The sequence below is a fragment of the Fistularia commersonii genome, chromosome 14 (genome assembly GCF_037954325.1).
Source record: "Fistularia commersonii isolate RoL2024-O1a breed Wild chromosome 14, RoL_Fcom_v1.0, whole genome shotgun sequence".
NCBI classification, from domain to species: domain Eukaryota; kingdom Metazoa; phylum Chordata; class Actinopteri; order Syngnathiformes; family Fistulariidae; genus Fistularia; species Fistularia commersonii.
The window spans coordinates 1,001,969-1,027,850 of record NC_141297.1 but is presented as its reverse complement, the minus strand read 5'-3'; the positions used below and the strand labels follow the sequence as shown (position 1 = coordinate 1,027,850).

Genomic DNA, 25,882 nt, shown 5'->3' with positions numbered 1-25,882 from the left:
GCCGAGCAGCACGGCCGTATTCATTACATCGGCGGCTTAATGTTCAAAAAAATAAATAAAAAAAACATGCGCCATTTGCACAAATGCGTGAAGTCATTAACTTTGGGAGTTTGTTGGGACGGTCTGTGTGTATGTATGTGTGTGCGTGTGTGTGTGTGTGTGTGTGTGTGTGTGTGTGTGTGTGATGCCTCCTGGCTGCTGGGGCGACCGGGAGAGGGCTCCATAAAGAGCAACGGACAAAAAAAAGAAAAAAAAAAACCTCCTGCTTTCTGTCTTTGCATCTTATCCTCCTCCTACTCCTCTCCATCCCTCCCTCCCTTCTTCCCTCTCTCTCTCTCTCTCTCTCTCTCTCTCTCACACACACACACACACACTCTTTCTCTCTCTCTCTCTCTCTCTTTTTGGAGGAACTACCGTCTCCTCCGGTGATGGAGCAACAGTGCCATCTAGCGGCCGCCCGCGGTACTGCAGGGATTTGTGATGAGGTCATCCTTTATCTATGCATTATTTAATGTTGAATTATAGATAAGCGCTTAACATATAGTGCATATTTTACCAGACTGGCCTTTTCCTTACCTACTTACATCTATTAATGAGGGTGAGGGTTTTTTTAATTTTATACATATTTATATTATATATGCATATGCAGTATATATGGTCTTGCTTTTTCTTGCTATCCTCCTCGCCGCGCCTCAGTCTGCTAACGCTGCTAATGACATTCGTGGAAAACTAGAGTAGTGGCTTTCACGGGTCACTTGAGTTCATCCCGTCTTTCTGCATCACATGCACCCACACACACACACACACACACACACACACACACACAGAATCGTCCATGCCACCGACAGAAACTTTGCACACCAGTCCCTCCGCAAGGCGTGGCCTAGCGTGACCTCACCCCGACACCCCGCGGCATTTGATGAGAAAGCAAAGGAGGAGGGGAGCGAGGGACGCCCGCCGCCGCTCCTCAGTCACGCCACGGACAGAGCGGCCGCCGCCATTCACCGCCGTGGTCGGACGCCGTAAACGCCCGCCGCGCCCCCCGGCCCGCTGACAGATAGCGCATGAGCGGCTCTAACAAATACTCAGACGGACAGAAGGCCTGTCTCCAGGCAGGAGAGAGGGAGGGAGGGAGCGAGAGGGAGGGAGGAAGGGAGGGCCGGGACAGACAGGCCCGACCGCCACATCAACTATTGAACCCTCTCCCCGCCGGAGCGGCTCGGATGCACCGGTGCCCTGCAGGGCCGCCATGTTGGACGTCAGCGGCCGTCGGATGTCGGTTATGACAACATGATGATGTGCCCCCCCTCCCCCGCCCTCGCTGGTCTTAAAGCTACCAGCGCCGCTCCTGTCATTTCTGCTCGGGAGCGTCAGCTTCAGTCCGAAAGGCAGACAGGCGGACGCGGCGGGGAGGGGAGGCGGGGACGGAGCCGTGGGGACGAGGCGCCTCGTGGCGGACGGACGCCATCTTGCTCCGCCGGCCCATCGGAGTCAGATTTGCGGGCTCCCTTCTTAGATGGCGATCACCGGGGATCCACGGGTGAATCAATGAATCCACGCGGCGGCGGCGTCTCTGCCGCTGCCGTGCCGGCGTCCGACCCGCCGCCCACGCTCTCATCCAGTCGCGTGTTATCAAAGCAATCTTTATTTTTATAATCATAACCTCTCTCCTGCATGCTCACATGGAAAAGATGGCGGCGTTTCAGGGTCGCCGGGAAATGGCAGGCTTCTTGACGTCACCCTTTTTGTCCGGTTTTGACGCTTTTCCCGCGATGTTGCCCCGCAGCCACAACAACCGGCCTTCGGGCCGCTGGCGTGGGAGAAGATAGAAAAACACCCAATGTCATCGTCACATGACGCGTCGGGCTGCGTTGAACTTTGACCTCTCCGGTGATCTCGAGTTAGATGGATTCACTCCCCCGCGGTCGGGCATTTCGGGGAGCATGTCAGGGCGGGCGCCGGCGAGCGGTTCACGCCGGGGGGGGGGGGGCGGCGAGGGGGGGCGGCGTGGCTGGTGGTCTGTCGAGCCGGCTGACGTCTCTGTCTCCTCCTCTCTCCCGGCAGTTCATGGCATCAAGTGGACTTGCAGCAACGGGAACAGCAGCTCTGGCTTCTCAGTGGAGCAGCTAGTGCAGCAGATACTGGATAGCCACCAGACTAAGCCGCCTCCCCGGACTCACAACTGCCTCTGCACGGGCACCCTGGGTAAGGGCCAGGCCGGGGGGGCCGGGGGGGCCGGGGGGGCCGGGGGGGTGGGGTGACAACTCAGATGATCTGCAGAAAGGCGGGAAGTAGAAGTCCACCATGGCTAAAAGGCTCAGGGTTGTTATGATTGACATCTGCAGGATCATGACCGCGGACACACACATACACACACACACACACGACGTCACGCTGGTTGTGCGGTGGACCGACCCGTACTCAGCACCTCCCACGTGCTTTTCTCTGCAGGCGCCGGCAGCAGCGTCCACCACAAGTGCAACAGCGCCAAGCACCGCATCATCTCGCCGAAGGTGGACCCGCGCGGCGCCGGCGGCTACGGGGGCGCCCACTCCGAGGTGCAGAACAATGACGTGTCGGAGGGGAAGACTGAGCACAGCGCGCACGGCGGAGGCGGCGGCGGCGGGAAGAGCTCCGGCGGGGGAGGCGCCGCCAGGGAGAAACGCAACGGCAAAGTCCACAAGCCGGCGTTGCTGCATCAGAACAGCACGGAGGTGTCGTCCACCAACCAGGTGGAGGTGCCCGACACCACCCAGAACTCCCCCGTGTCCATCAGCAGCGGCCTCAACAGCGACCCGGACATGGCCGACAGCCCCGCCGTGACGGGGATGAGCCACGTGGCGTCCGTCATGTCCGGCCTGTCGCAGGGCGTCTTCATGTCGGAGGTGGCCGGCGACCCCGTGTACAGCATGTCTCCCAGCGGGGGGCCCAACGCCCACCTGATGGCCGCCGACGCCACCTCGCAGGGCCTGGTGCTCTCCGTCACCCCCGACCGACACAAGTTTGCGTTCCCCGGCGGAGGGGTCGGGGAGCCGGGCGCCGCCGTCGCCGCCGCCGCCGCCGCCGCCGGAGACGGCCTGTCCATGTTGTCCGCCGCCGGGGTGTCCGAGGAGCTGGTGCTCTCCAGCAGTCTGGACTCCGGGAGCATCAAGATCCCCGAGACCAACATGAACTTTGACCCCGACTGCTTCCTCAACAACCCCAAGCAGGGCCAGACCTACGGAGGCAGCGCCATGAAGACGGAGGGCGGCTCCTCCTCGGCTTCCTCTTCCTCCGGCGGCGGCGGCGGCGGCGGCTCCAACGGCGGCCTGCAGCGCTCGCCGTCCGTGCCGGACAACGGCTACGGCTTCAGCGCCGCCTTGGTGAAGAACATCAAGACGGAAGACACGTCCTTCGAGCAGCAGCTGGCCAAGGAGAGCGGCTACCAGGTGGGGGGAGTCGTGAACGGCGGCGGCGGCGGCGGCGGCGGCGGCATCCCGCCCGGCGGCGGCTCCGGCCAGAGCGGCCTCACCCTGAACCCGACGGGCTCGCTGCTCCCGTCCGGCGGCGGCCTGAGCCCGAGCACCACCCTGGAGCAGATGGACTTCAGCGCCATCGACGCCAAGCAGGACTACGCGTCCGGCGGCGGCGGCGCGGTGAGCTACGGCCAGGCCATGGCCAGCCCCCACATGCAACACCAGAACCGCTCGCCCAGCTTCTTCCTCCAGGACGCCGCCCAGCCGGGCCAGAACCAGCAGGGCCGGAAGTCGCACCTGATGGAGCACAACTCGCACGACTCCGGGGCGTATCTGGGGCTGCAGGTGGTGAAGACCGAGTCCCCCGGGAGCAACGGCCACCTCCACCGCCACCACCCGGCCCACCAGAACCAGCACGGGCCCAACTGCAACGGGGGCTCGCCGGCCGAGGGGCCCGGCCCGGCCGGCTCCCTGCAGCTGCTCCAGTACCAGGGCGCCTTCCCGGGGCTCGGCGCCGAGCACGAGGAGGTGGTGGGTCTGGAGCCGCCCGGCGGCGGAGGCTCGGCCCAGACGGGGGCGGCGGAGAACGGACCCGAGAACCTCCTCAAAGCAGGAGAGCACATTCAGGCCTGCGGGGCGGCGAACGGGGACGGCGGCGAGCACTATCTCCAGCAGGCCTCGGACGGAGGAGGCGGAGGAGGAGGCGGAGGCGGAGGGGGAGGAGGAGGCGCGGGGGAAGCGCTTCACAATGGCGGCGGCGATGGCGGCGGCCGGGTCCCCCCGCAGAATCAGCAGCAGCAGCAGCAGCAGCAGCAGCAGCAGATGCAGCCCCTGCTCCAGGGGGCCAACATGGTCCAGGGGCTTTACAACGCGGTGGGAGGCCACCAGGGCCTGGGGGCGGCGCCCGGCGGCGGGGCGGCGGCGGGGACCGGCATGGAGATCAGCCTGGATCACTTCGACATCTCCTTCGGGAACCAGTTCTCGGACCTCATCAACGACTTCATCTCGGTGGACGGCGGCGGCGCGGCCATGTCCGCCGGGGGGGCGCTCTACGCCCACCAGCTGGTGGCGTCTCACGCCTCCGACGGCCAGGGCACGGCGGGCGGCGCTCCTCAGCAGGGCCAGGAAGACGGCGGCGCCAGAGCGGCCGGCTACAACCCCTCGGAGCTCTGCCTCCAGCCGTGCTGCAGCCCGCAGTCCCTGAGCGGCGGCGGCGCCGGCGGCGCAGGGGGCGCGGGGGGCGGCGCCGGCGAGGCGGGCTCGCTGTCGTACATGAACGTGGCGGAGGTGGTGTCGGCCGCCGTGGCCCACGGCGCCCTGGGGATGCTGCAGGCCACCGGCCGCCTCTTCATGGTCACCGACTACTCGCCCGAGTGGTCCTACCCAGAGGTGAGTGGAAGACGGATTTACAACCAGCAGATACCGGGAGGGCGTTTTGGAAGAAAGAACGACAAATTCGTTCAAAGCCGTCGGTGTGAATGAACGGGCGGATGGTCGTCCGTCTCCGTCGGAGGCCCCGCCACGCATCCAGGGTCACGTATCCAGGCGCCGCCGGGACCCCGAGTGCACGAGAAGAATGACCGAGAATGATCTGAGTGAACGTTCCGAGAAAAACTCTTCATCTGACTGCGCTTGACTGTGGTTTTAAAAATCCGAACGCGATTTAGATTTATATTCCCGAGCCGGTCCCGAAAGATGGACAGAAAATAAAAATCTTTTTTTTTCTCGTAGCAGGACGGAAATAGACCAGATCCTAGAAGATCTGACTCCGTTTAAATGTTTTGAAATAAATGGAAGGAAGGCGAATCGCCGTCAACTCGTTATCCAGACTAATCCCAACCTCTTGCTCCATTTCACCGCTTAACGCTCCTCCGGTCCGCTTAAAGCTCACCCTCCTGTAAATCTTCAAATGCACGTCCAAGTTGATGCAGCGTGAACCGTGAAAAGCTCCTTCTCGGCGACCGCAATCCCAAAATGTCTCCGTTTTCGGAGATTACACGCCGTCACACGTCTCACATTTCCTTCCCACGGAAGGAAAGAAATCCTCCTAAATCCTTTGCTTTAATTCTGGGAGGTAAAACTACTTCGGGTGTCCAAAACCTGCACTTCTTCCCGCACATGTGGTCTTTTCACGTCCTGTCCGACGAACGACTGAAAAAGTCTGGTTTTCATTGTTTTTCCACTGGACTTAAGTTGTCTTGCGCTTTGCACGGAGTATTACGGTAGTGTGGCGCCGTCGTTACCGTAACGGCGGCTCTATTTGCGCAACACCATTTCAAAGATGCTTCTGGCAAAAAGTTTCATGCGAGAAAAACTGAAGAGGTGTGATTTGTTCATCGTGGGGCCGCTGTTTTAGTGCTGATGAAGTGGTGGGCCGTCTAGGCCTGCAAAAATATCCGAATTACAGACTGATTTTAATTCTAATTGTCCAATAATTCAATTATTTAAAAGTTAGATCATTCTAAATGGTCTGTCCACATCCTTTTATACCTTTTTCCCCCCGGCTGTGCTGCTTCCGGATACATATTTTCACATTCAAATATTCAACCAATCACATTTCAGTCATTATTTGTTGCCAGGCAGGGTCAAAGTCCTGCAGAACCAGATTCACAGGCGCTCTAGCAATAAATAAGTGGAATTGAAACCGTTTTTTTCAACCAATCAGATTTTGAGTTGCGACACCAAGGCCTTCTAGAAGGCTACGGTGACGCCAGCGTGCCACACACCCTTTGATTGGATAGTGAGCGCGTGTATTAGCCTGAGCTAGCAGGCTGCATCTGTAGCGAGCGAATATAGTTGTGCTAGTTAGTCAGCTAATTTGATGTGGTTGCGCGTTTATTTTCAAGACGGACTTTTCAAGAAAAGGTGGAAATTGTTAAGAAAGGTCGGCCAATTCTGAAGCTAGAAGGCTTGTTACAGCGAGGAAAAGGATTTCCGCATCACTTTCAGTCCGTTAACTGCATAATAAGATGTTTTTTATTGCCATAAAACAGTTATTTAGGGGTGGATTGCTAACTGGTGCACCACTGAAGGCCCTGGTGTGAAATGCACAGCCCGCCACTGTGTTGATGCAATTACAACGCAAAGATAGGAAGATGTATTTCATAAAAAATGCATTGATGAGGCAGAAGAGGTGTTATTTCTATTAAAATTTGATTCCAGCGATATCTATCAGATTCAAATTCAGAAACACTTTGTTTGACGGCAAGAAGTAATTGAAAGGCACATGTTGACAGCATAAACATACAAAAAACACTCATGAATATAAATATACCGTACATCTATGTAATAAACTGTGCATCTATGCAATTTTGATATTAATTATTATCAATTCATCATTTCAGCGTAGTTATTTCAGTACTTATTAGAGAGACGTTTTCAAATAATAACCCACATTGAATAGAATCACAGGCTCTAACGGTCTTTTTTGCTATGAGGAGATACTTCACTGCTCAAAAAAAAAATAACGTGAACATTAAAATAGATTTGTATGAATAAAATACTTTATTCTTTACCTAGTTGAATGTGCTGACCACAGAATTTCACAAAAATGATCAATGGAAATCAAATATATGAACCCACGGAGGTCTGGATTTGGAGTCACATATTCGTTTTGCTTCCTAAGTGGACAGTTTGATTGACTCGGCATTAAATTTTGTTGTTAAGTGTTCCCTTTATTTTTTTGAGCAGTATATTTTGCCGTGTTGCACGCAGCGGAGGCGTACTTTAAACATATTAAAGTGATAAGGCGTCCTGGAGTGAACCTGGCGTAGCATTGTTTCTGCAGACGGACACGAGTGCCCTTCTGTTCGGATAAAAGTATGAAAGCATATCGATTGTAGAAATCTTTTAAAAGCATTTTTATTTAAAGCAGGATTGCAATAGTGCACGGGATGTAATGACACTATTTGTCCACTAGATGGCAGCAGAGACCACATGAAGGCTCTGCTTGCAATGCGCAGGTTTGTCCACTAGATGGCAGCAGAGCCGCAGTGACGCGGGCAGCTGCGCTCACCTGTGCGGGAGGTTCCTCGGGTTCCTCGGGTTCCTCGGGTTCCTCGGGTTCCTCAGGTTCTCGTTTGCTCCACAGGGTGGCGTGAAGGTGCTGATCACCGGGCCGTGGCAGGAGGCCAGCTCCAACTACAGCTGCCTGTTCGACCAGATCTCCGTCCCCGCTTCGCTCATCCAGCCGGGGGTGCTGCGCTGCTACTGCCCAGGTAGATGGGACAACACACACACACACACACACACACATTACATGATCGTATTCTCAGGATGTTGAGATGCTTAGGTTTCGAAGGTCATCAGATGGAACAGGGGTGTGAATGAGAAGAGGTAGAACGGTGAGGCTGGAAGAGGTGGAGGAACATGTGCAGGAGGTTTGGAAGGGGTGGAGGAGATGGAGATGAGAGCGACTGTGGTGTCTGGTTTGGAGACGCTGAGGAGGGTGGAGAAGATCAGGAAGAAGTCCATCAGAGGGACAGCACATGTTAGATGTTCTGGAGATAAAGTCACACTGAGTTGTTGAAGAGGGATGGAGAAGATCTGGGTAGGAGGAGGCTAAGCTGGGAGGAGTTCTAGAGGAAGACCAGAGAGGTTTATGGATGGAGGAGAAGAGGACAGGAGAGAAGCTGGTCTGAGAGGAGAAGGTTGGATGGAGGCGGATGATCTGTACGATCGTGTTTTCCTTCTCCAGGAACCAGCTGAGAACCTGAACCTGATCTGTCCTTGTCCTCCTCCCTGCAGCTCATGACACCGGGCTGGTGACCCTCCAGGTGGCCGTCAGCAACCACATCATCTCCAACTCCGTGGTGTTCGAGTACAAAGCCCGCGCTCTCCCGTCACTGCCATCATCTCAGCACGACTGGCTCTCACTGGATGGTAGGTCCTTCTTCTCTCACGCTCCTCTCGGCGAGCAGAAGCTCTGCGTCGCTTGCCGGGGTCGGTCTCGAACGCGATTGGCCGAGAGGCGGGGCTCGGCCAATCGCGGGTCCGCATATTGACACAAATTATACGGAGACCTCCAACTGTTCAAACATCTGGATGATGTAGGGTCTCCAAAGAAGCTCCTGCATGTTTTTGGGGTGCGGGAGGAACCTTGAGAACCCCACGTGGACTGACAGGGGAGCAGGGACCTTCTTCCAGACGTCAAGCGGAGGTGTATCTTGGCGGCCTGTGGCTACCAGACCTTCGATGAAGGTCCCGTAACGGTCCAGCATGGTGGATTTCCAGGGGCCTCCAAAGAGGTCGAAGTGCGAATGGAAGTGATGAGCTCTGCATGTGAGAAGATCACAAATGAAGATCTAGAGGTGCTGAAGAAAAGGCACGTTCCAGCATCGCCGGGTTGTTTGACGTTGAAGATCGGACGCTGGCTTTTCCGAGCGGAACGCGTGTACCTGAATGCAGCGCGAGAACCTGGTGGGGCGGGCCGACCTCCACGCCCTCTCCATCTCACACCATCTACCTCCCTGTCCTCCATCCATCCATCCATCCATCCATCCATCCATCCATCCATAAAGCTCCTCTCTGGTCTTCCTCCTCCAACCTCAGCATCCTTCTCCTCTCCATCCCTCCTCCGTCCACGTCCAAAATCAGTCTAGCTTTATGGCCCGAACATCTAACATGTGCTCGATGGACTCCATCATCCACCCTCCCATAGAGGAACCTCCATCTCCATCTCCGCTTCCTGTCTTTTTGCTGTAAATATGTAATATTATTATATGTAATCTTATGCTGCACCAGACCTGTCTTTCACTACTGGATGTTGAGGTTCCACTGATCTCCAGATCACTGAAGGAAATTCAATGGCTAGAAACAGAATGTAACCTTTGAGGCTGGATGGTGAGAAGGTCTGAGCTCCAACTGCAGGGGTTATGTTTGGAAAAAAACTATATTATATTATATTATATTATCTTATATTGTATTGTATTATATTATATTATATTATATTATATTATATTATATTATATTATATTATATTATATTATATTATGTTATATTATACTATATTATATTATATTATATTATATTATATTTTATCACATTATATTTTGTTACATTTTGTTATATTATATTATATTATATTATATTATATTATATCATATTATATTATATTATATTATATCATATTATATTATATCATATTATATCATATTATATTATATTATATTATATTATATTATATTATATTATATTATATCATATTATATCATATTATATTATATTATATTATATTATATTATATTATATTATATTATATTTGTGTGTGGAGGTTCTCAGTTATCCAGGTCCTGCTAAATTCTTTTCAAAATCTTTTTATCGAGAACTTGAATTTCTTCACTTGTCCAATCGCCACAACAAGATTTCAACAAGAATTATAGTTTATTCATTTTTGATTTTATATGAATATACTGTTTTTGTTTTATTAAATCCAAAGCAGGTGTTAATAATAATAATAATAATGACGGTAATAATATCAATAATAAGAATGCTAATAATAATAATAATAATAATAATAATTTTGACAACAACAATAATAATAATAATAATAATAATAATAATAATATCAATAATGATAATAATAATCAGGGGAATTATAATAATAATAATAATAATAATAATAATAATAATGGTAAAACTGCCTAGTAATAATTATTATTGTCCTTGTTGTTGTTGTTGTTGTTGTTATCCTTGTTTTCGTTGTTGTTGTTATTATCCTTGTTGTTGTTGTTATCTAAAGGTAAATAGAGTCTTGTGGCTTGTGTTAGTGTGCTGCTGCAGGGAGGGGGTGTCGGGTGGATGTTGGTCGGGGTGTGTTGCTGCAGTGCTTGAGCATTGACAGGATAAAGTAGGGCACGGTGAAGCGCGGCTCCCAGGACAGCTGCAATGCAGACGGCCCTGGAGGGGGTGGGAGTGAGTAATCCGCCGCACGCCCCCTCCGCCATTCATCCCGCCGGCCTCGCCGGCCCATTCACAGAACCGGCCGGGGAGGAGCCGCCGGCTCGGGGAGACACGGCCCGCCAGAACCCCTAGACCACGTTAACCCCCCGCCTGCCGACCTCACGGCCCTTCTGGCGTGATGAACCGCTCGAGAAGCAGAGGGGATGCACTTGTGACCCGCAGATGATCCGGTTGTGATACCCGGATGATTCGGTTACGAACCACAGATGATTCTGTTCTGGCCCACAGACGATTCGGTTGTAACCTGCAGATGATTTGGTTGCGATCCACAGATGTGACTTGGTTCTGACCCACGGATGATTCAGTTCCGGCCCGCAGATCATTCAGCTGTGCTACGTTGATGATCCAGTTATGAACAACAGAGGATTTGATTGTTAACTATAGATGATCCGGTTCTGCACCACAGATGATTCGGTTCTGACCTACAGATGATTCAGTTAGGATCCACAGACGTGACTCGGCTCTGACCCACAGATGATTCGGTTCCGACCCGCAGATGATTCAGTTCTGACCTACAGATGATTCGGTTTCAATCCGCAGATGTGACTTTGTTATGAACCACAGATGATTCAGTTCCGACCCGCAGATGATCTGGCTGTGGTACGATGACGATTCGGTTATGAACCACAGATGATTCTGTTCTGACCCCCAGATGATTCGGTTGTGATACATTGATGATCCAGTTATGAACAACAGAGGATTTGATTGTGAACTACAGATGATCCGGTTCTGCACCTCAGATGATTCTGTTGTGACACAATGATCCACTGGTTGTGAACCACAGATGATTCAGTCAAGAACTGCCGATGATCCATTTCTGGCCCACGGATGTTTCAGTCTAGCGCTGAAGATGATCCTGTTATGATCTTTCGATGATCTGTTTCCAAGCCGCCGATGATCCGGTTGTGACCCGCGGATGGTCAGGCTGTGATACATCCATGATCTGGTGATGAGCAATAGATGATTTGAACGTGAAGCTGAGATGATCCGTTTTTGACTCACAGATGATTTGGTCGCCGCCCGCAGATGATTCGTCTCTTAACCACAGATAATCCAGTTGTGATCCTTACATGATCCATTTCTGACTCGTCGATGATTCGGTCGAAAGTCACTGATGATTCGTTCCCGACCCAAAAATGATCCAGTCGTGATCCATAGATGATCTGTTTGTAACGCAGAGACGATCCTGTTGAGACCCATGGATGACCCGGTTCGGATCTATAGATCCTCCGGTTCTGGTCCCCGGATGTTCCGGTTGAGATCACCGAACGATCCGTTTCCGATCCACGGATGATCCGATTCTGACCCGCTGATGACTCGATTCCAAGTTGTAAGGTCGGGCTCCGGCGTCGCCTCCTGCGCGTTCACGTGGTTTGTGCACGTTGTTTCTCGCGCGCGCGTGGGTGACACGATTGGCGTCACGATCCCGGACGCGTGCGTGTTTGTTCACCGTGACACCCGGGGTTTCCGCGTGTTTCGGAGTGGGAAGTGGGGCAGGACGCCAGCGCCGACGCGCTTGCGTGTACGTGCGCTTTACGAACGCCGGACGTGCGTTCGATGGCGGGGGAGGGAGGGAAGGGAAGGGGGGTACGCGTGTCACGGCGCGGCCGTGGGGGGCTGCGGACCTCCGCCGTGGAAAAGCTCCGTGACGCGCCCCGGGCTCCGCCGCCTGCCTGCCCTGGTTTGTCATAATGCAGAGTGGGGGAAGGGGCGCCGCTGCCCCGCTTCCCCTCCTCTGCGGCACTGCAGCCGCGGAGCCGCCGAGCCGCGGAGCCCCGGACGCCGGCCGAGAAGCTCCGGCTGCGGGGGAACCGGCGTCCGGACGCCCCGGGAGCCTCCGGAGCTCTGGAGCTCCGGAGCTGCAGGTGCATTGCAAGCCCGCTGCCGTGGGTGTGTGGGTGGGTGGGTAGCATCGGCGTGACAACAACACACACATGCACGGTCATGCGCACACATGCACGCTTTGTGTTAAAAAAAAAAAAAAAAAAACGGTAAACCGTTGCAAGCAGACCGGAGTTTGTTTGTTTGTTGTTTTTGCATCGGGTGCGCGCACACACACACACACACACACACACGCACACACGCATAGGGTAACCTGTTTGAATAAGAACCGCGGGTGAGGGTTGTGGAGGTGCTTTAACAGGGCTAATAATAACAAGCACTCTTCGGCGTTTAAAGTGAGCTTAATGGGGGGGGGGGGGGGGGACCGGAACTGGGGCGTCTGTTTACCGGCGGCACGTGCGCACTACGTCTCCTAGCAGCGGCTCCGGTCCTCACTGCAGGCTGGGGGGGGCGGAAGAGGAGAAGTCAGATCCTTCACTTCTTCCATTGTTTGTGGAGCGCAGAGCCGCCGCGCAGCCGGGATCTACCCATCTTCTCCTCCGTCCTCCTCCTCCTCCTCCTCCTCTTCTTCTTCTTCTTCTTCTTCTTCTTCTTCTTCTTCTTCCGCCACCCGTGTTTTTCCACCCCTCCGTGTGACAGCATGCAGTAGAGCCGGCCGCCGCCCCCCCACCCCACGGGAGGAAGGGGTGGGTGGGTGGGTGGGAGGGAGGGAGGGGGGTGGACTTCTCTGCGTTGGGATGCCCGGGAAAGACGCGCGCGTCCCCGGGGTGTGTGCGCGTGTCCGCGGGGTCTGCGGGTGGACGCCGCCACATGGACGGTGAAATAGCAGGTCAGAAGTGTCTATTTGTGTGTGTGTGTGTGTGTGTGTGTGTGTGTGTGTGTGTGTGTGTGTGTGTGTGTGTGTGTGTGAGTGAGTGTGTGTGTGTTTGGACTTTTGTTTGTTTGCTATCCGTGTGTGTATGTGTGTGTGTGTGTGTGTGTGTGTGTGTGTGTGTGTGTGTGTGTGTGTGTGTTCGTGCATGCCGGTGGGGTGAAAAAGTTGCAGATCCACGTTTCCGTTCAAAGTGATGCTCTTTTACGTAACACAGCTGTTCTGTAGTGGAGTTCGATTGTGTGTGTGTTTATGTGTGTGTGTGTGCGTGTGTGTGTGTGTGTGTCGGTAGTAGCCAACTCCTGACTCACGACTGTTACTACGGCATCTTTACGCGCCTCCCGACGTCCTCACCAAAAACAAAAAAAACAAAGCGACCCACGTTCACGCAGGACGAGTTCTCGCCGCCGGTCGCTCCAAACGTCGCGATGATTCGGTGCCGTGGGGTCGAGGACGGGTCCGGCGGCTGCGTGGCGCAGAGGGCGGTCCACGCGTCACTCGCGCGCGCGCGTGTGTGTGTGTGTGTGTGTGTCGTTTCCTGTCGCGTCTTCCGCTGCTCACCTGTTATCACGTGATTTCTCCTGAATCCCCCCCCAACCTGGTTTGTAGTACAAATACTACGTAGTACCCCTGAGCGTGTATTCTGTGGTGTTCAGCAGACACACACACATACACACACATACACACACATACACACACACACACATCACCAGCGCCACCTGTAGTAGTAGTAGTAGTAGTAGTGTTGATGCTGTAGTGTTAGCAGTAGTAGTGGTGGTACAGTAGTAGTAGTGCAGCAGTAGTAGTAGTTGTTGTAGTGGTGGTGGTGGTATAGTAGTAGTAGTAGTAGTAGTGCAGTACTAGTAGTAGTTGTTGTAGTGGTGGTGGTATAGTTGTAGTAGTAGTGGTGGTGGTGGTGGTATAGTAGTAGTAGTAGTGGAGGTGTTGGTGGTGGTATTGTAGTAGTAGTATTAGTAGAAGTTGTGCAGTAGTAGTAGTAGTGGTGGTGTTGGTGATGGTATAGTAGTAGTAGTAGTAGTGCAGTAGTAGTAGTAGTAGTAGTAGTTGTGGTGGTGTTGGTGATGGTATAGTAGTAGTAGTAGTAGTAGTAGTAGTGGTAGTAGTAGGGCAGTAGTCGTAGTAGTAGTAGTAGTAGTGGTGGTGGTGTTGGTGGTGGTATGTTAGTAGTAGTAGTAGTAGTAGAAGTAGTAGTAGTAGTAGTAGTAGAAGTGCAGTAGTAGTAGTAGTAGTGTAGTAGTAGTAGTAGCGGTGGTGTTGGTGGTGGTTTAGTAGTAGTAGTAGTAGTAGTAGAAGTAGTGCAGTAGTATTAGTAGTAGTAGTGGTGTTGGTGGTGGTATAGTAGTAGTAGTGCAGTAGTAGTAGTAGTAGAAGTAGTGCAGTAGTATTAGTAGTAGTAGTGGTGTTGGTGGTGGTATAGTAGTAGTAGTAGTAGTAGTAGTAGTAGTGCAGTAGTAGTAGTAGTAGTAGGGCAGTAGTAGTAGTAGTAGTAGTAGTAGTAGTGCAGTAGTAGTAGTAGTGTTGGTGTTGGTATAGTAGTGTTAGTGGTGTAGTAGTAGTGCAGTATTAATAGTGCAGTAGTAGTATTAGTAGTATAGTAGTGTTAGTGGTGTAGTAGTAGTGCAGTATTAATAGTGCAGTAGTAGTATTAGTAGTATAGTAGTGTTAGTGGTGTAGTAGTGGTGCAGTATTAATAGTGCAGTAGTGTTAGTAGTGTAGTAGTAGTGCAGTATTAATAGTGCAGTAGTAGTGTAAGTAGTATAGTAGTACTAGTAGTATAGTAGTATTAGTATTATAGTAGTTTTAGTAGTATAGTAGTGTTAGTAGTATAGTAGTATTAGTAGTATAGTAGTATTACTAGTATAGTAGTGTTAGTGGTGTAGTAGTAGTGCAGTATTAATAGTGCAGTAGTAGTATTAGTAGTATAGTAGTGTTAGTAGTATAGTAGTGTTAGTGGTGTAGTAGTATTAGTAGTATAGTAGTATTAGTAGTAAAGTAGAGTTAGTGGTGTAGTAATAGTGCAGTATTAATAGTGCAGTAGTAGTATTAGTAGTATAGTAGTGTTAGTGGTGTAGTAGTAGTGCAGTATTAATAGTGCAGTAGTAGTGTAAGTAGTATAGTAGTATTAGTAGTATAGTAGTATTAGTAGTATAGTAGTATTAGTAGTATAGTAGTATTAGCAGTATAGTAGTGTTAGTAGTATAGTAGTATTAGTAGTATAGTAGTGTCAGTGGTGTAGTAGTATTAGTAGTATAGTAGTGTCAGTGTGTAGTAGTATCAGTAGTATAGTAGAGTTAGTAGTATAGTAGAATTAGTAGTATAGTAGTATTAGTAGTATAGTAGAGTTAGTAGTATCGTAGTGTTAGTAGTATAGTAGTATAAGTAGTATAGTAGATTTAGTAGTATTAGTAGTATAGTAGTGTTAGTAGTATAGTACTATTAGTAGTATAGTAGTATTAGTAGTATAGTAGTGTCATTGGTGTAGTAGTATTAGTAGTATTAGTAGTATAGTAGAGTTAGTAGTATAGTAGTATTAGTAGTATAGTAGAGTTAGTAGTATAGTAGTGTTAGTAGTATAGTGGTATTAGTAGTATAGTAGTGTCAGTGGTGTAGTAGTATTAGTAGTATAGTAGAGTTAGTAGTATAGTAGAGTTAGTAGTATAGTAGTGTTGGTGGTGTGGTGTGTCTGGAGGTTTGAGAGTGATTTGTTGAGAATCAGTCATGGAGTGATGAGAGAAGGTGGATGTGGGAGGTCTCCATGTGGGCTGTGGGTGAGAGGGTGAATGTCCGTGCCTCTAAATGATGTTTGAGTGTGTGTTCGGTGTGTGTGTGTGTGTGTGTGTGTGTGTGTGTGTGTGTGTGTGTGTGTGTGTGTGTGTGTGTGTGTGTGTGTGAATGGTTGAACGTGAGAGCGCTGTATCAGTGAATAATTGGAGGGTGTATTTGCATCATCTGTGGTCCCAGAGGTGCTGCTGTGGGTCCAGATGTTGGTGGACGGTGCATGTGTTGGTATTCCTGTCCAAAGCCCCGTTGGTGTGAGTTCAGCGTGAGTGTTGTGGGTAAAAGCCTGACCTCTCGCCCGCCTGCAGCCAGAGCGTCAAGCGGCTAATACGTGTGTGTGTGTGTGTGTGTGTGTGTGTGTGTGTGCGGCTAATACGTCTGGAGGTGCCGATCCCAAGTTAATGGCGCGTGCTTGTTACGCCGTCAAGTGTAAAGCCATTAAAAAGAGAGAAAATCCGTCCGGCTCTCCCAGACGCTGTCAGCTTGATTGGCGGCGACAGCTAATCCCCGCGACGTTTTTCGCCGTCGCCGTGGCGCCGTGGCGCCGTGCCTCGGCGCAGCTATCGAGCGGCGGCGCTGGACGGAGGCCAGCAGGCCGGGAGCCGTCCGTCTCCGTGTCCGCCGGTCACGGAGACGGACGTGACCTTTGTCCAGTGCTGCTAAACTGTGACTGAATGGCATGTGTTTCCGACTGTGACAAGATGGGATGTGACCACACACACACACACACACACACCTGTTGTGCAGCATCGGCACGGAAAACTTTATTTTTCAGTCCCTGAAATGAGAACATTAGGCTCCGATCGTCTCACCCGGCTTTCTGCTGACGGGTGCAGGCTGTGAACAATGCCTGGCCGTTTGCGGCGCTCGCAGCGGTAAATTGGTGAGCGCGGGGGGGCACCGGAGCGGACAAAAAGGAGATTTGACAGACCCCACACACACACACACACACACTTCACAGTGGAAACGATTCTGGAACCGTGGCTGTAGCGTGCACCGCTACGAGTTCATTCATTACATTTCATTATTCCGTGCAGATGTTGGCTGATTTCCTAACAGGTGAAGTTGAAGCTCTCACAAGCAATATGAATGTGTGTGTGTGTCAGTGTGTGTGTGTGTGTGTGTGTGAAACCGATTTGAGCCGCAGCCGTCAGGGCAAAGGTGGATTTCTCTAATAGACTCCGCGAGGCGAGCGGTAGCGCTCCACCAAGAGGCGAGCAGTCCGTGTCACGCGCCCCGCCGCCCCTCCTGTCGGGACGCGCCGCCGCTCAGGAAGTGAAAATGCCAGAGATAGCGAAAAAGAAATCTGAGCAAAGCGAGTCTTTGAACAACAGAGATCTGGGAGTTGCAGCTGCGAGAGGACGGGCACGGACACAAATACCAACCCCTGTCAATCAAACCCGGGGAGGAGGGCGGGTCACACGTGAGTCGCGGCGGAGGAGATAATGAGCGTCTGACTGGCAGAAGCTCAGCCAGAAGATTGAAGATGTCCTTCATCGGAAATCCGCCGGATCCATTACCTCTGATGGCCACTTTGGGATAAAAAACTTCATATCCTGTGTTTTATCGGGAGCGTGAGGTCGCCTTGGCGTCCGATTGGCTGGTCGCAGTCGCCCATTGAGGATGTTCCCGACACACCGTGTTTACGTGCGTGAACGAGGAGTTTCGCGGTCGATGCCCTTTTGACCTCGCCCTTGCCGTTACCCGCTTATTCCCCCCTCAGTTTCCCGATCTGCAAACTCCTCTTCCTGCTTATGTCGTCCGTCGGGGCCGCAAACGTTACAGAAACAGAAAAACCGACCTCCCCCCCCCATCCGTCACGCCGGCGTGGCGGCTCCCGGTATGGATCTCGCACAGAAGCCACTTTCCAATTTACTTCCACGCGGAAGCCGGGCCTCTAAATCTACATTAGCGGGCCGGGGTCGGGGGGCCGGGCCCGCAGCCACAACAAGTGATTTGTTATAATGACGGCGCCGTCGCTTCCGAGGCCGGAGACAAATGTACTCATTTGTCTGCCGGCGGCGTGCGTCTCCGCTTCCTCTACAGTATTAAACAGAACTTTTTTCGTTTGTTTTTTTTTCCCATCCAATAACTCTCGCTGCCACTTCATCAGAGCAGTATTTTTCCTCTAAACTTTTTTTCAAGCCGAGATGATTTTTCTTTCTCGAAAAAGAGTCTCGGCGGCCGAGCCCCTCGCTCGCCTTCTGTTTATCCGCTCGCCGACGCGTCGTAATCGTCGGCGAATCACTCGCTATGGCAAAGAAAAACAATCTGGATTTGTCCTGGAAGGACGAGTGTGACCGAGTGAGGGGGGGTTGGGTAGCGGGAGCGGGGTGGAGGGTGGGGGGGCGTGGACGATGTCACCGCGCTCTGTTTGGCTGCTGGCGTCCGGCGTCCCCTCCTCCGCCCCTCCTCCTCCCCCACCCCGGCCCCCCTTCCTCCCTCTGCAGTGGACGTGCATGGCATCCGGAGCAGCCGGCAGCAGGTGGAGATGACATCATCTGCACTGCAGCACACTGCAGCACCGCCGCCGAACAAAGACATGTCGGCGTGCCGCTAAACGCTAACTCGCCGTCAGCGGAGGGTTGCTTTTATTTTTCAGAGACGCGTCGCGGAGCGCCGACCTATCGCCCTCACCAAACCCCCCGCCCCACCCCGGGTGTCGCCGTCTGAGATGCAGCAAAACTCGAGCATCCTTGGTGGGTGGGGGGGGGGCTCTGACATTATTTCCCGTCATCCGGTGACGGTGTTTATTTGACCTCTCCACCGCCGCGGTCTGCAGGAGGCCCGGCTGTAACATCAGCCCTCCGGAGTCTCGGCTGCCGGGATACGACACAGCGGCAAATGTCACCGGGTCACGCTGTGAACCCACACACACACACACACACACACACACACAGGTTTCGAGCCATTGAGCGTCTACTGGTGAGGAAGCAGAGGAGGCCGAGCGGAAGCCTGGAAGATTCATGGAGCCTTTATTTCATTGTTTGTCATCTCCTCCTCCTCTTTCTTCTTCTTCGTCTTCTTCTTTAAAAGCACTACACAGGGTCCTTCTCCTCCCCTTCATCAATAAGCCAATAGCGCACGGGCAGAGCGTACACACTCAGCCATGTTCCTGTCGCCTAGTTACCGCTCGGCAGCAGGTTGCCACAGAAACGGCCTCATAGTGGCTAAATGGGGAATGCTAATGCAGTCTTCTGTACTCCCTGCTGCAGTGGGCTCTCTTTGCCCAGCCCATTCCAGTCCGTGTGTGTGTGTGCACGTGCTCGTGTGTGCGTGCTCAAACATGTGTATGTAACTTGCATATTCATTTATTACTAATTTGCAATATGTAGGTACAACAACACCCTCCGTCCTAAGACCCACTTTTTTGTGTGCGTTTGCATACATCTATGTGTGTGTATGTCTGCCTACACAAGCGTGTGTGTGTTTGTGTGTGTAGCATATTCATTTAAATCTAATTTGCAATAGGTGCGCGACACAACAACCTCTGCCCTTAGACCTGTGTGTGTTCACGTGCGTGTGTATGTGTGTGTCTGCAATGGTGTGTGTATGTGCATGTGCATGAGTATGTTTATTACATATTCATTTATTTCTAATTTGCAATCTGTAGGTGGTACAACAACACCCTCTGCCCTTAGACCAGTGTGTGTGTGCACGTGTGTGTGTGTGTGTGTGCGGGCGTGCACATGTGTGTGTGTGTGTATAGGGGGTTATTCTTACATGGCTCAGTAAATTCTTAACTTAATGCTTCATAAAGACTACATTATATACATATTAAAAAAAGAAAAAAAACATATGTATACACACACCAACAAATAAAACATGAATTTATCAAATACATTTATTTTATATTTTTATATTGAAAAATATATAAATACATTTTTTACATGTTATATATATTTATATTTGCATACCCCCCCAAAAAACAAAACATTTAAAAAATGTATTTCATATTTTCATATATTTAAAAAAAATATGAATATATTTTTTCATTTTTTTACACACACACACATATATATATATGTACACCAGCCTTGTCAGTCACCCTGTCCTGTGCTTTCGTTGGTCGTTCATTGTGCTTCGCCTTCTACGTTTCCAGATGTGACACATGTGTTCTTAGGAGCTCCGCAGCCGTAGCTCCGCCCCTTCCACCCCCAAACTAGCATGTTTACAGTCTCCAACCCCCTTCCCTCCATCTGGATGCATGGAGAGGCTTCCTTCTCAAGGACTCCGGATTGGTGCGAGCCGTGATTGATTTATTCTCCCGACCACGCCCGCTCGGAAAGGGGGGCGGGGGCGGGACTCTTTGGGCGTAATGGGCTGCACTTAATCAGCTGGAGAGGACCTTCAGCTGCTCACACCCACGGAGCATGACCCGCGTTATTGGATGGACGGACTTAACGTGCTCGCCGGTCAATCAGCGGATGGATTAGGCTGCTGGGGGCGGAGGGTGGGTTTGAGGGACTTCACTGACGTCTTCAAAGTGTGTTTCCAGTCAGTTGTTCTGATGAAGTTCAGGCCAAAGACGCAAAGACGATGGACTTTGGCTCGACTTCCGCGTTTGTTTCGGCAGCCCGTTTGTTTCCCACGTGCTGACTCCTGGTTCTTCTTCTCCCTGTTCTTGTTCGCCCAGATAACCAGTTCAGAATGTCTATCCTGGAGCGCTTGGAGCAGATGGAGAGGAGGATGGCGGAGATGGCGAGCCACCAGCAGCAGAGCGGCGCGGGGAGCGGCGGCGCCGGGGGAGGAACCGGGGCGACGGGGGGCGGAGGAGGCGGAGCGGGAGGAGGAGGAGGAGGAGGAGGAGGAGGAGGCGGAGGCGGGGCAGGAGGCGGAGGAGGCGGAGCCAACAACAACCAGTCACAGGTAACGAAAACGCCACGAGCGAGATCTGGATAACCGTGAAACTCCACGTGGGCTGACCGCTAACCGGCCGCCATTTTTCCGTTCAGACGCAGGCCAGCAGCTCCTTCGAGAGCCGCGTGGTGGTGGTCTGCGAGAAGATGATGAGCCGAGCCTGCTGGGCCAAGTCCAAGCATTTAATTCACTCCAAGACCTTCAGAGGCATGACCCTGCTGCACCTGGCCGCCGGCCAGGGCTACGCCACCCTCATCCAGACGCTCATCAAGTGGCGGTGAGAGCGCCGCTCCCGTCCCGAGGCGCCGCGTCGGGCCGCGCCCGAGACGCTAACTGTCCCCCTCTCCTCCGTCCAGCACCAAGCACGCCGATAGCATTGACCTGGAGCTGGAGGTGGACCCGCTCAACGTGGATCACTTCTCCTGCACGCCGCTGGTGAGACGTCGCGTTTCCCGCCTCCCGGTGAAGCGAGGCCGGCCTTTGTGACGCTCTGTTCTCCGCTGCGCTCTCCGTCCAGATGTGGGCGTGCGCTCTGGGCCACCTGGAGGCGGCGGTGGTTCTCTACAAGTGGGACCGGCGGGCCCTCGCCATCCCGGACTCCCTGGGCCGCCTGCCCCTGTCCATCGCCCGCTCCCGCGGCCACACCAAGCTGGCCGAGTGTCTGGAGCAGCTCCAGAGGGAGGAGCAGCAGCAGCCGCCGGCCCCTCTGCCGCCCGCCACCCGGATGTCCTTCTCGCCGGCCCCGGAAGCCCCCGCCGCCGACAGCTGGATGGTCAACTGGGCGAGCGACGGCGTCGTGGCACCCGGCGGCAAGAAGGGAGGTCCTTCCGCCGCCACCGCGTCCAGCAACGCCGGCCTCAACCCAGGCCAGTAGATCTCCGCGCGCCGCCGCCGCCGCCGCCCTCCGCGACGCCTTCGGAGCGAACCCGTCTTAAACGTGTCCGTCTGCCTTCTGGTGCGTTGCAGATCTCCGCAGGCCCAGGTCCGAGCCTTCCAACTACTACAGCGAGGGCCAGAGGGACCTCCCGCTCGCCAAGAAGCATAAACCCAACCCTGAACTGTTTCAGACGCGGCCCGACAAGGCCGTGTCGGTCCCTCTGAGCCTGGAGCAGCAGCAGCTCCACAGGCTGTCCTCCAGCCCCAAGAGCCTGTCCGCCGAGGGCCTGAGCTCGGACAAGGGCCTGTCCCTCGGGGCCGGCGCGGGGGCCGTCAGATGGACCTCCAGGGACGGCTTCTCCGGCAGCGGCCTGGGGAGGAAGGGGCCGGGCGGCGGCGGCGGCGGCGGCGGCGGCCTGGGGAAGGAGAAGCTGGCGGGCCGGTTGCGGCAGCGGGAGCAGCTGGGCATGCTGGTGATGGCCGACAGAGAAATGGCCGACGCGGAGCTGCTGTCCTACCGGGACGACCTGGACAACCAAGACTGCCTCACCCAGATGGACGACCTGCAGGTGAGGAGGAGACCCGAAACCGAAACTCCCCCCGGCCGTCGCTCCCCTCTGTTTCCTCGTGTTTTATTAGCACGGCGGGTCGTGATGGACGCCCGCCTAAACACACAGCATCCTTCTCCGTCAGATGTGTTTTCCTCTCCGGCTCGGCGGCGTCCATCTGGCACCGTCCTGATGACCATCGGCGCATAATAAACTCCCGGTATCGATCCCCCTCCCACCGCCAGGGGGATTCATCCAGCCATCCATCACCGTCTAAGCAGCTCCTGCAGCGGGCGGCGAGCGCGGGGAGCTCATCGTTTATTCCCGTCATCATTACCGTCTCCATTAAAACCAGCCTTTTTGTCCCGGAGCCAATAGGCCGATAGAGTAGAAGGTCCCGGCGAGAACGTCTCCTCAGCTGTCGGTTGTTTCGCGAAACAGGTGAACATGATGACGCTGGCCGAGCACATCATCGAGGCGACGCCGGAGAGGATAAAGAGGGAGAACTTCGCCGCCGCCGACCCCGTGCCCTTGGACACGTCCGGCGTGAGCAGCACCATGAACTGGCTGGCCAACTACCTGGGGGACGTGGAGCAGCTGCCCAGCATCATACACCTACGGTGAGGAGCTCGGGGGAGAAGCCAGTGTTCTATGAACACATGATGCATCCAAACTGCCAGGATTACAGCTTGCGAAGTGTGCGAAGGGTTGGATGTCTCTATTTGACACTCAAATGAGTGAATGATTTTATGCATATACAGCGTGTGAATGAGTGAATGCTTGTATTTAAAGCTTGGATTAATGAATGAATGATTATATGCATATGCAGCGTGTGAATGAGAGTGAATGAGAGTGTGTGTTTAGATGACATGAATGAGAGGGTGAATAATGACTGACTTGCAATCCTCTGTATGATGTGTCAATGAGTGAGTGAGCGAATGTTTATATGCCCGTAAATGACATGTGAATGTCAACGTGGGATTGATCCAGGGAGAGCATCGCTTCTCATCCAATCCCTAACTGAAGGACAGGCAGTATAGCTAATGAATGAGTTGTCATGTTTTTATTACAGTCAGTACAATCTATTTCACTTATTTTCCATTTGAAAGTGAAAGTGAAAGTGACCCCCCCACCCACCCACCCCCCCCCAGGTCTCTGTACAACGACCCCCTGACCCCGTCGTCCAACCCCGGCCTGAGCCCCGGCGGCTCCCCGCTCAGAGAGGGCCCCCTGGAGAGGTCGGCGCTGCCTTCGGCCGCCGACTGGAGCGACTTCATCAACGCCTCCAACAGCAAGGTGGAGCGGGACCTGGCCCAGCTGACCCTGTCGGACCCGGAGCAGAGGGAGCTGTACGAGGCCGCCCGCCTGGTCCAAACCGCCTTCCGCAAGTACAAGGTACAGGCCCGGTGCGGCGGCGGCGCCACCCGCTGCGCGCGGCGGCGGCGTAGCTCGCCGCTTTCCGTTTGGGGTTTCTAATCTTTTCTCTCCTGGTCGGCCCCCCGGCTTTCCGCGCACCTGACGAGACGGGTGTCCGTGTGGTTCCAGCATGGGAGGATGGCTTGAGCAGAGCATGGCCTTGCATAGTGGAACGACTGCACCCCACCCACCCCCACCCCCGCGCCCCCCTCCAGTTAGACCTTGTTAACATTACGAGCCTGCTGCCACCTGTTTCTATCAAGCCCCGCCCCCCTCATCCCTCACCCAATGGGATTCCGCCTGAAGACTTTTCACTGTTCACTCTTTCCTGTTGTCTCCTGAGGTGGACCGCCCGCCCCCTCCGCCCCGACGCCCCGAGGAGACTTTGCAGAGCCGCCCATATCTTAGCGTGGCGAGCGGCGGGGGTTAAAAAAACCACTTGACCTCTGACCTCTCCCCCGCTCTACTCTCCCAACAGGGGCGGCCGCTCCGGGAGCAACAGGAAGTAGCTGCCGCTGTTATTCAACGTTGTTACAAGAAGTACAAACAGGTAGGCGCGCCGCGGTCGGACGCTGCCCCGGCGTGGACGTCCTCATGTCTAGCTAGCATCGCGCCGCGGCGGCGACATTCACAATCCTTTCCCTTGTTTTCTTTGTTTGCAAGCTAACATGGATAGCCTTGAAGGTAAAGCTTTTGCACTCCCGGCGGCTAATTCGCCGAGCGCCAGGCGAATTAGCCGCTGACCTCCCCTCTCCTGTGTCCCCAGTATGCACTTTATAAGAAGATGACGCAGGCCGCCATCCTTATCCAGAGTAAATTCCGCAGCTACCACGAGCAGAAGAAGTTCCAGCAGAGCCGCCGGGCCGCCGTGCTCATCCAGCAGTACTACCGCAGCTACAAGGAGTTCGGACGGCTGAAGCCGCACCACCGCGGCGCCGCCGCCGCCCTGGTGCAGCACAAACTGAGGTAGGCGCCGCGTCGGAGCAGCAAACTTGAATTAAAGTAGAACGTTAGCTTCCGAGCGCAGGAGTTCTCCCAGACGCCAGACGTCGCTCTGTGGATTTTTGCTTCGTGATCGGAGCCCGGATCAGAGTCGGGATGAGCGTTTGACGCCGCCGCTGTTTGTGAAGTGGTGTTTAAAGACAGTGGGACGCGCCGCTAGCTAGCTAGCCCAGACAGAATCACGGAAAAAAACACCGGCGAGGTGAGCCTGCGGTGGACTCGTCCCTGAAGAGATGGAGAAGTCGTTGTCGGTGAGATGAGATGACGGAGAGCATCGTCCCTGAGAGGGCGGGAGACTTTACGGGAACTTGGACGGACGAGGCGTCGGAAGAGTCGCTCGAAGCCGGTCGATGGTTTTAGAAAGAGGAGCGGCTTCACTCCGTCCACACATGGAGTTCAGACAGAAAGTTACATTTAGCATAGCATTGTAGCATGGAGGGGGGAGACAGTAAGTTAAGAAACAAATGAAAAACTCCTACAACCTCCTCTGCCTTTTTCCTCCGCCGCATCTTCTTCCTATCTTCAAATTAAACTGATTTTTTTTTTTTTTTATATACTTTTCCTCATTTTCATTCTCTTTTATTTTGTATCATATTCTGTTATACATTAGTTGTTATTAGCAAAGTACATTTTTCTTGTGTAAAAGCACATAAGAAAAAAAATGGAAGGCAAGCACGGATTAATAAGCGTTTCTGTTCATTTTTTATTTCAATTTAATTTGATAAACAAGCAAATCCAGTCACAGGACCAGCTCCTAAGCCAGGGTGTTGCTGTATACTTTCCAAATAATGAGGATTCACCCCTGGTCTCCGCAGGGGGAGTCTGCTCACCAAGAGGCAGGACCAGGCCGCCAGGAAGATCATGAGGTTCCTCCGCCGCTGCCGCCACAGGTAGACCCCCGACTCACACACACACACACACACACACACACACACACACACACACACACACACACACACCAGGGCTCTACCATCGTCTTCTGAAGCTAATCAGTAGAATTTGTCTCCATTGTTTATTATTATGATTTCTTTTACCCACAGTGTCATTATGTCTCCACCTTAAGCACCCTCCCCACCCACCTCTCCGCCCCCCCCACCCCTTCTCCTAAATGTATTTGCCCCCCCTGCCCCGGCCCTCCCCCCCCCAGAGTGCGTACTGTGTGCTAATCCAGCTGTCTGGTATTGTTTTGCTGTCTATGCCAAGCCCCTTGATGGACCATAGACTGTTCAAGCGGGTGAGTGCAGCCTCAGCAA

At 53.2% G+C, this 25,882-nt stretch overlaps 1 protein-coding gene across 1 annotated transcript in view; it reads left to right on the top strand.

Annotated features, from left to right (window-relative positions):
* Window positions 1–25,882, top strand: part of camta1a (calmodulin binding transcription activator 1a) — a 323,754-nt gene that overhangs the window by 292,098 nt on the left and 5,774 nt on the right. Inside the window, exons 8-23 of the mRNA XM_086160089.1 lie at window positions 2,065–2,205; window positions 2,452–4,844; window positions 7,546–7,672; window positions 8,202–8,336; window positions 20,564–20,796; window positions 20,883–21,064; window positions 21,144–21,222; window positions 21,305–21,653; window positions 21,754–22,232; window positions 22,653–22,831; window positions 23,363–23,606; window positions 24,106–24,177; window positions 24,291–24,311; window positions 24,394–24,593; window positions 25,445–25,519; window positions 25,833–25,863. Of these exons, the coding sequence (XP_086016215.1) occupies window positions 2,065–2,205; window positions 2,452–4,844; window positions 7,546–7,672; window positions 8,202–8,336; window positions 20,564–20,796; window positions 20,883–21,064; window positions 21,144–21,222; window positions 21,305–21,653; window positions 21,754–22,232; window positions 22,653–22,831; window positions 23,363–23,606; window positions 24,106–24,177; window positions 24,291–24,311; window positions 24,394–24,593; window positions 25,445–25,519; window positions 25,833–25,863 (4,940 nt within the window). The remainder of the gene's footprint in view (window positions 1–2,064; window positions 2,206–2,451; window positions 4,845–7,545; window positions 7,673–8,201; window positions 8,337–20,563; window positions 20,797–20,882; window positions 21,065–21,143; window positions 21,223–21,304; window positions 21,654–21,753; window positions 22,233–22,652; window positions 22,832–23,362; window positions 23,607–24,105; window positions 24,178–24,290; window positions 24,312–24,393; window positions 24,594–25,444; window positions 25,520–25,832; window positions 25,864–25,882) is intronic.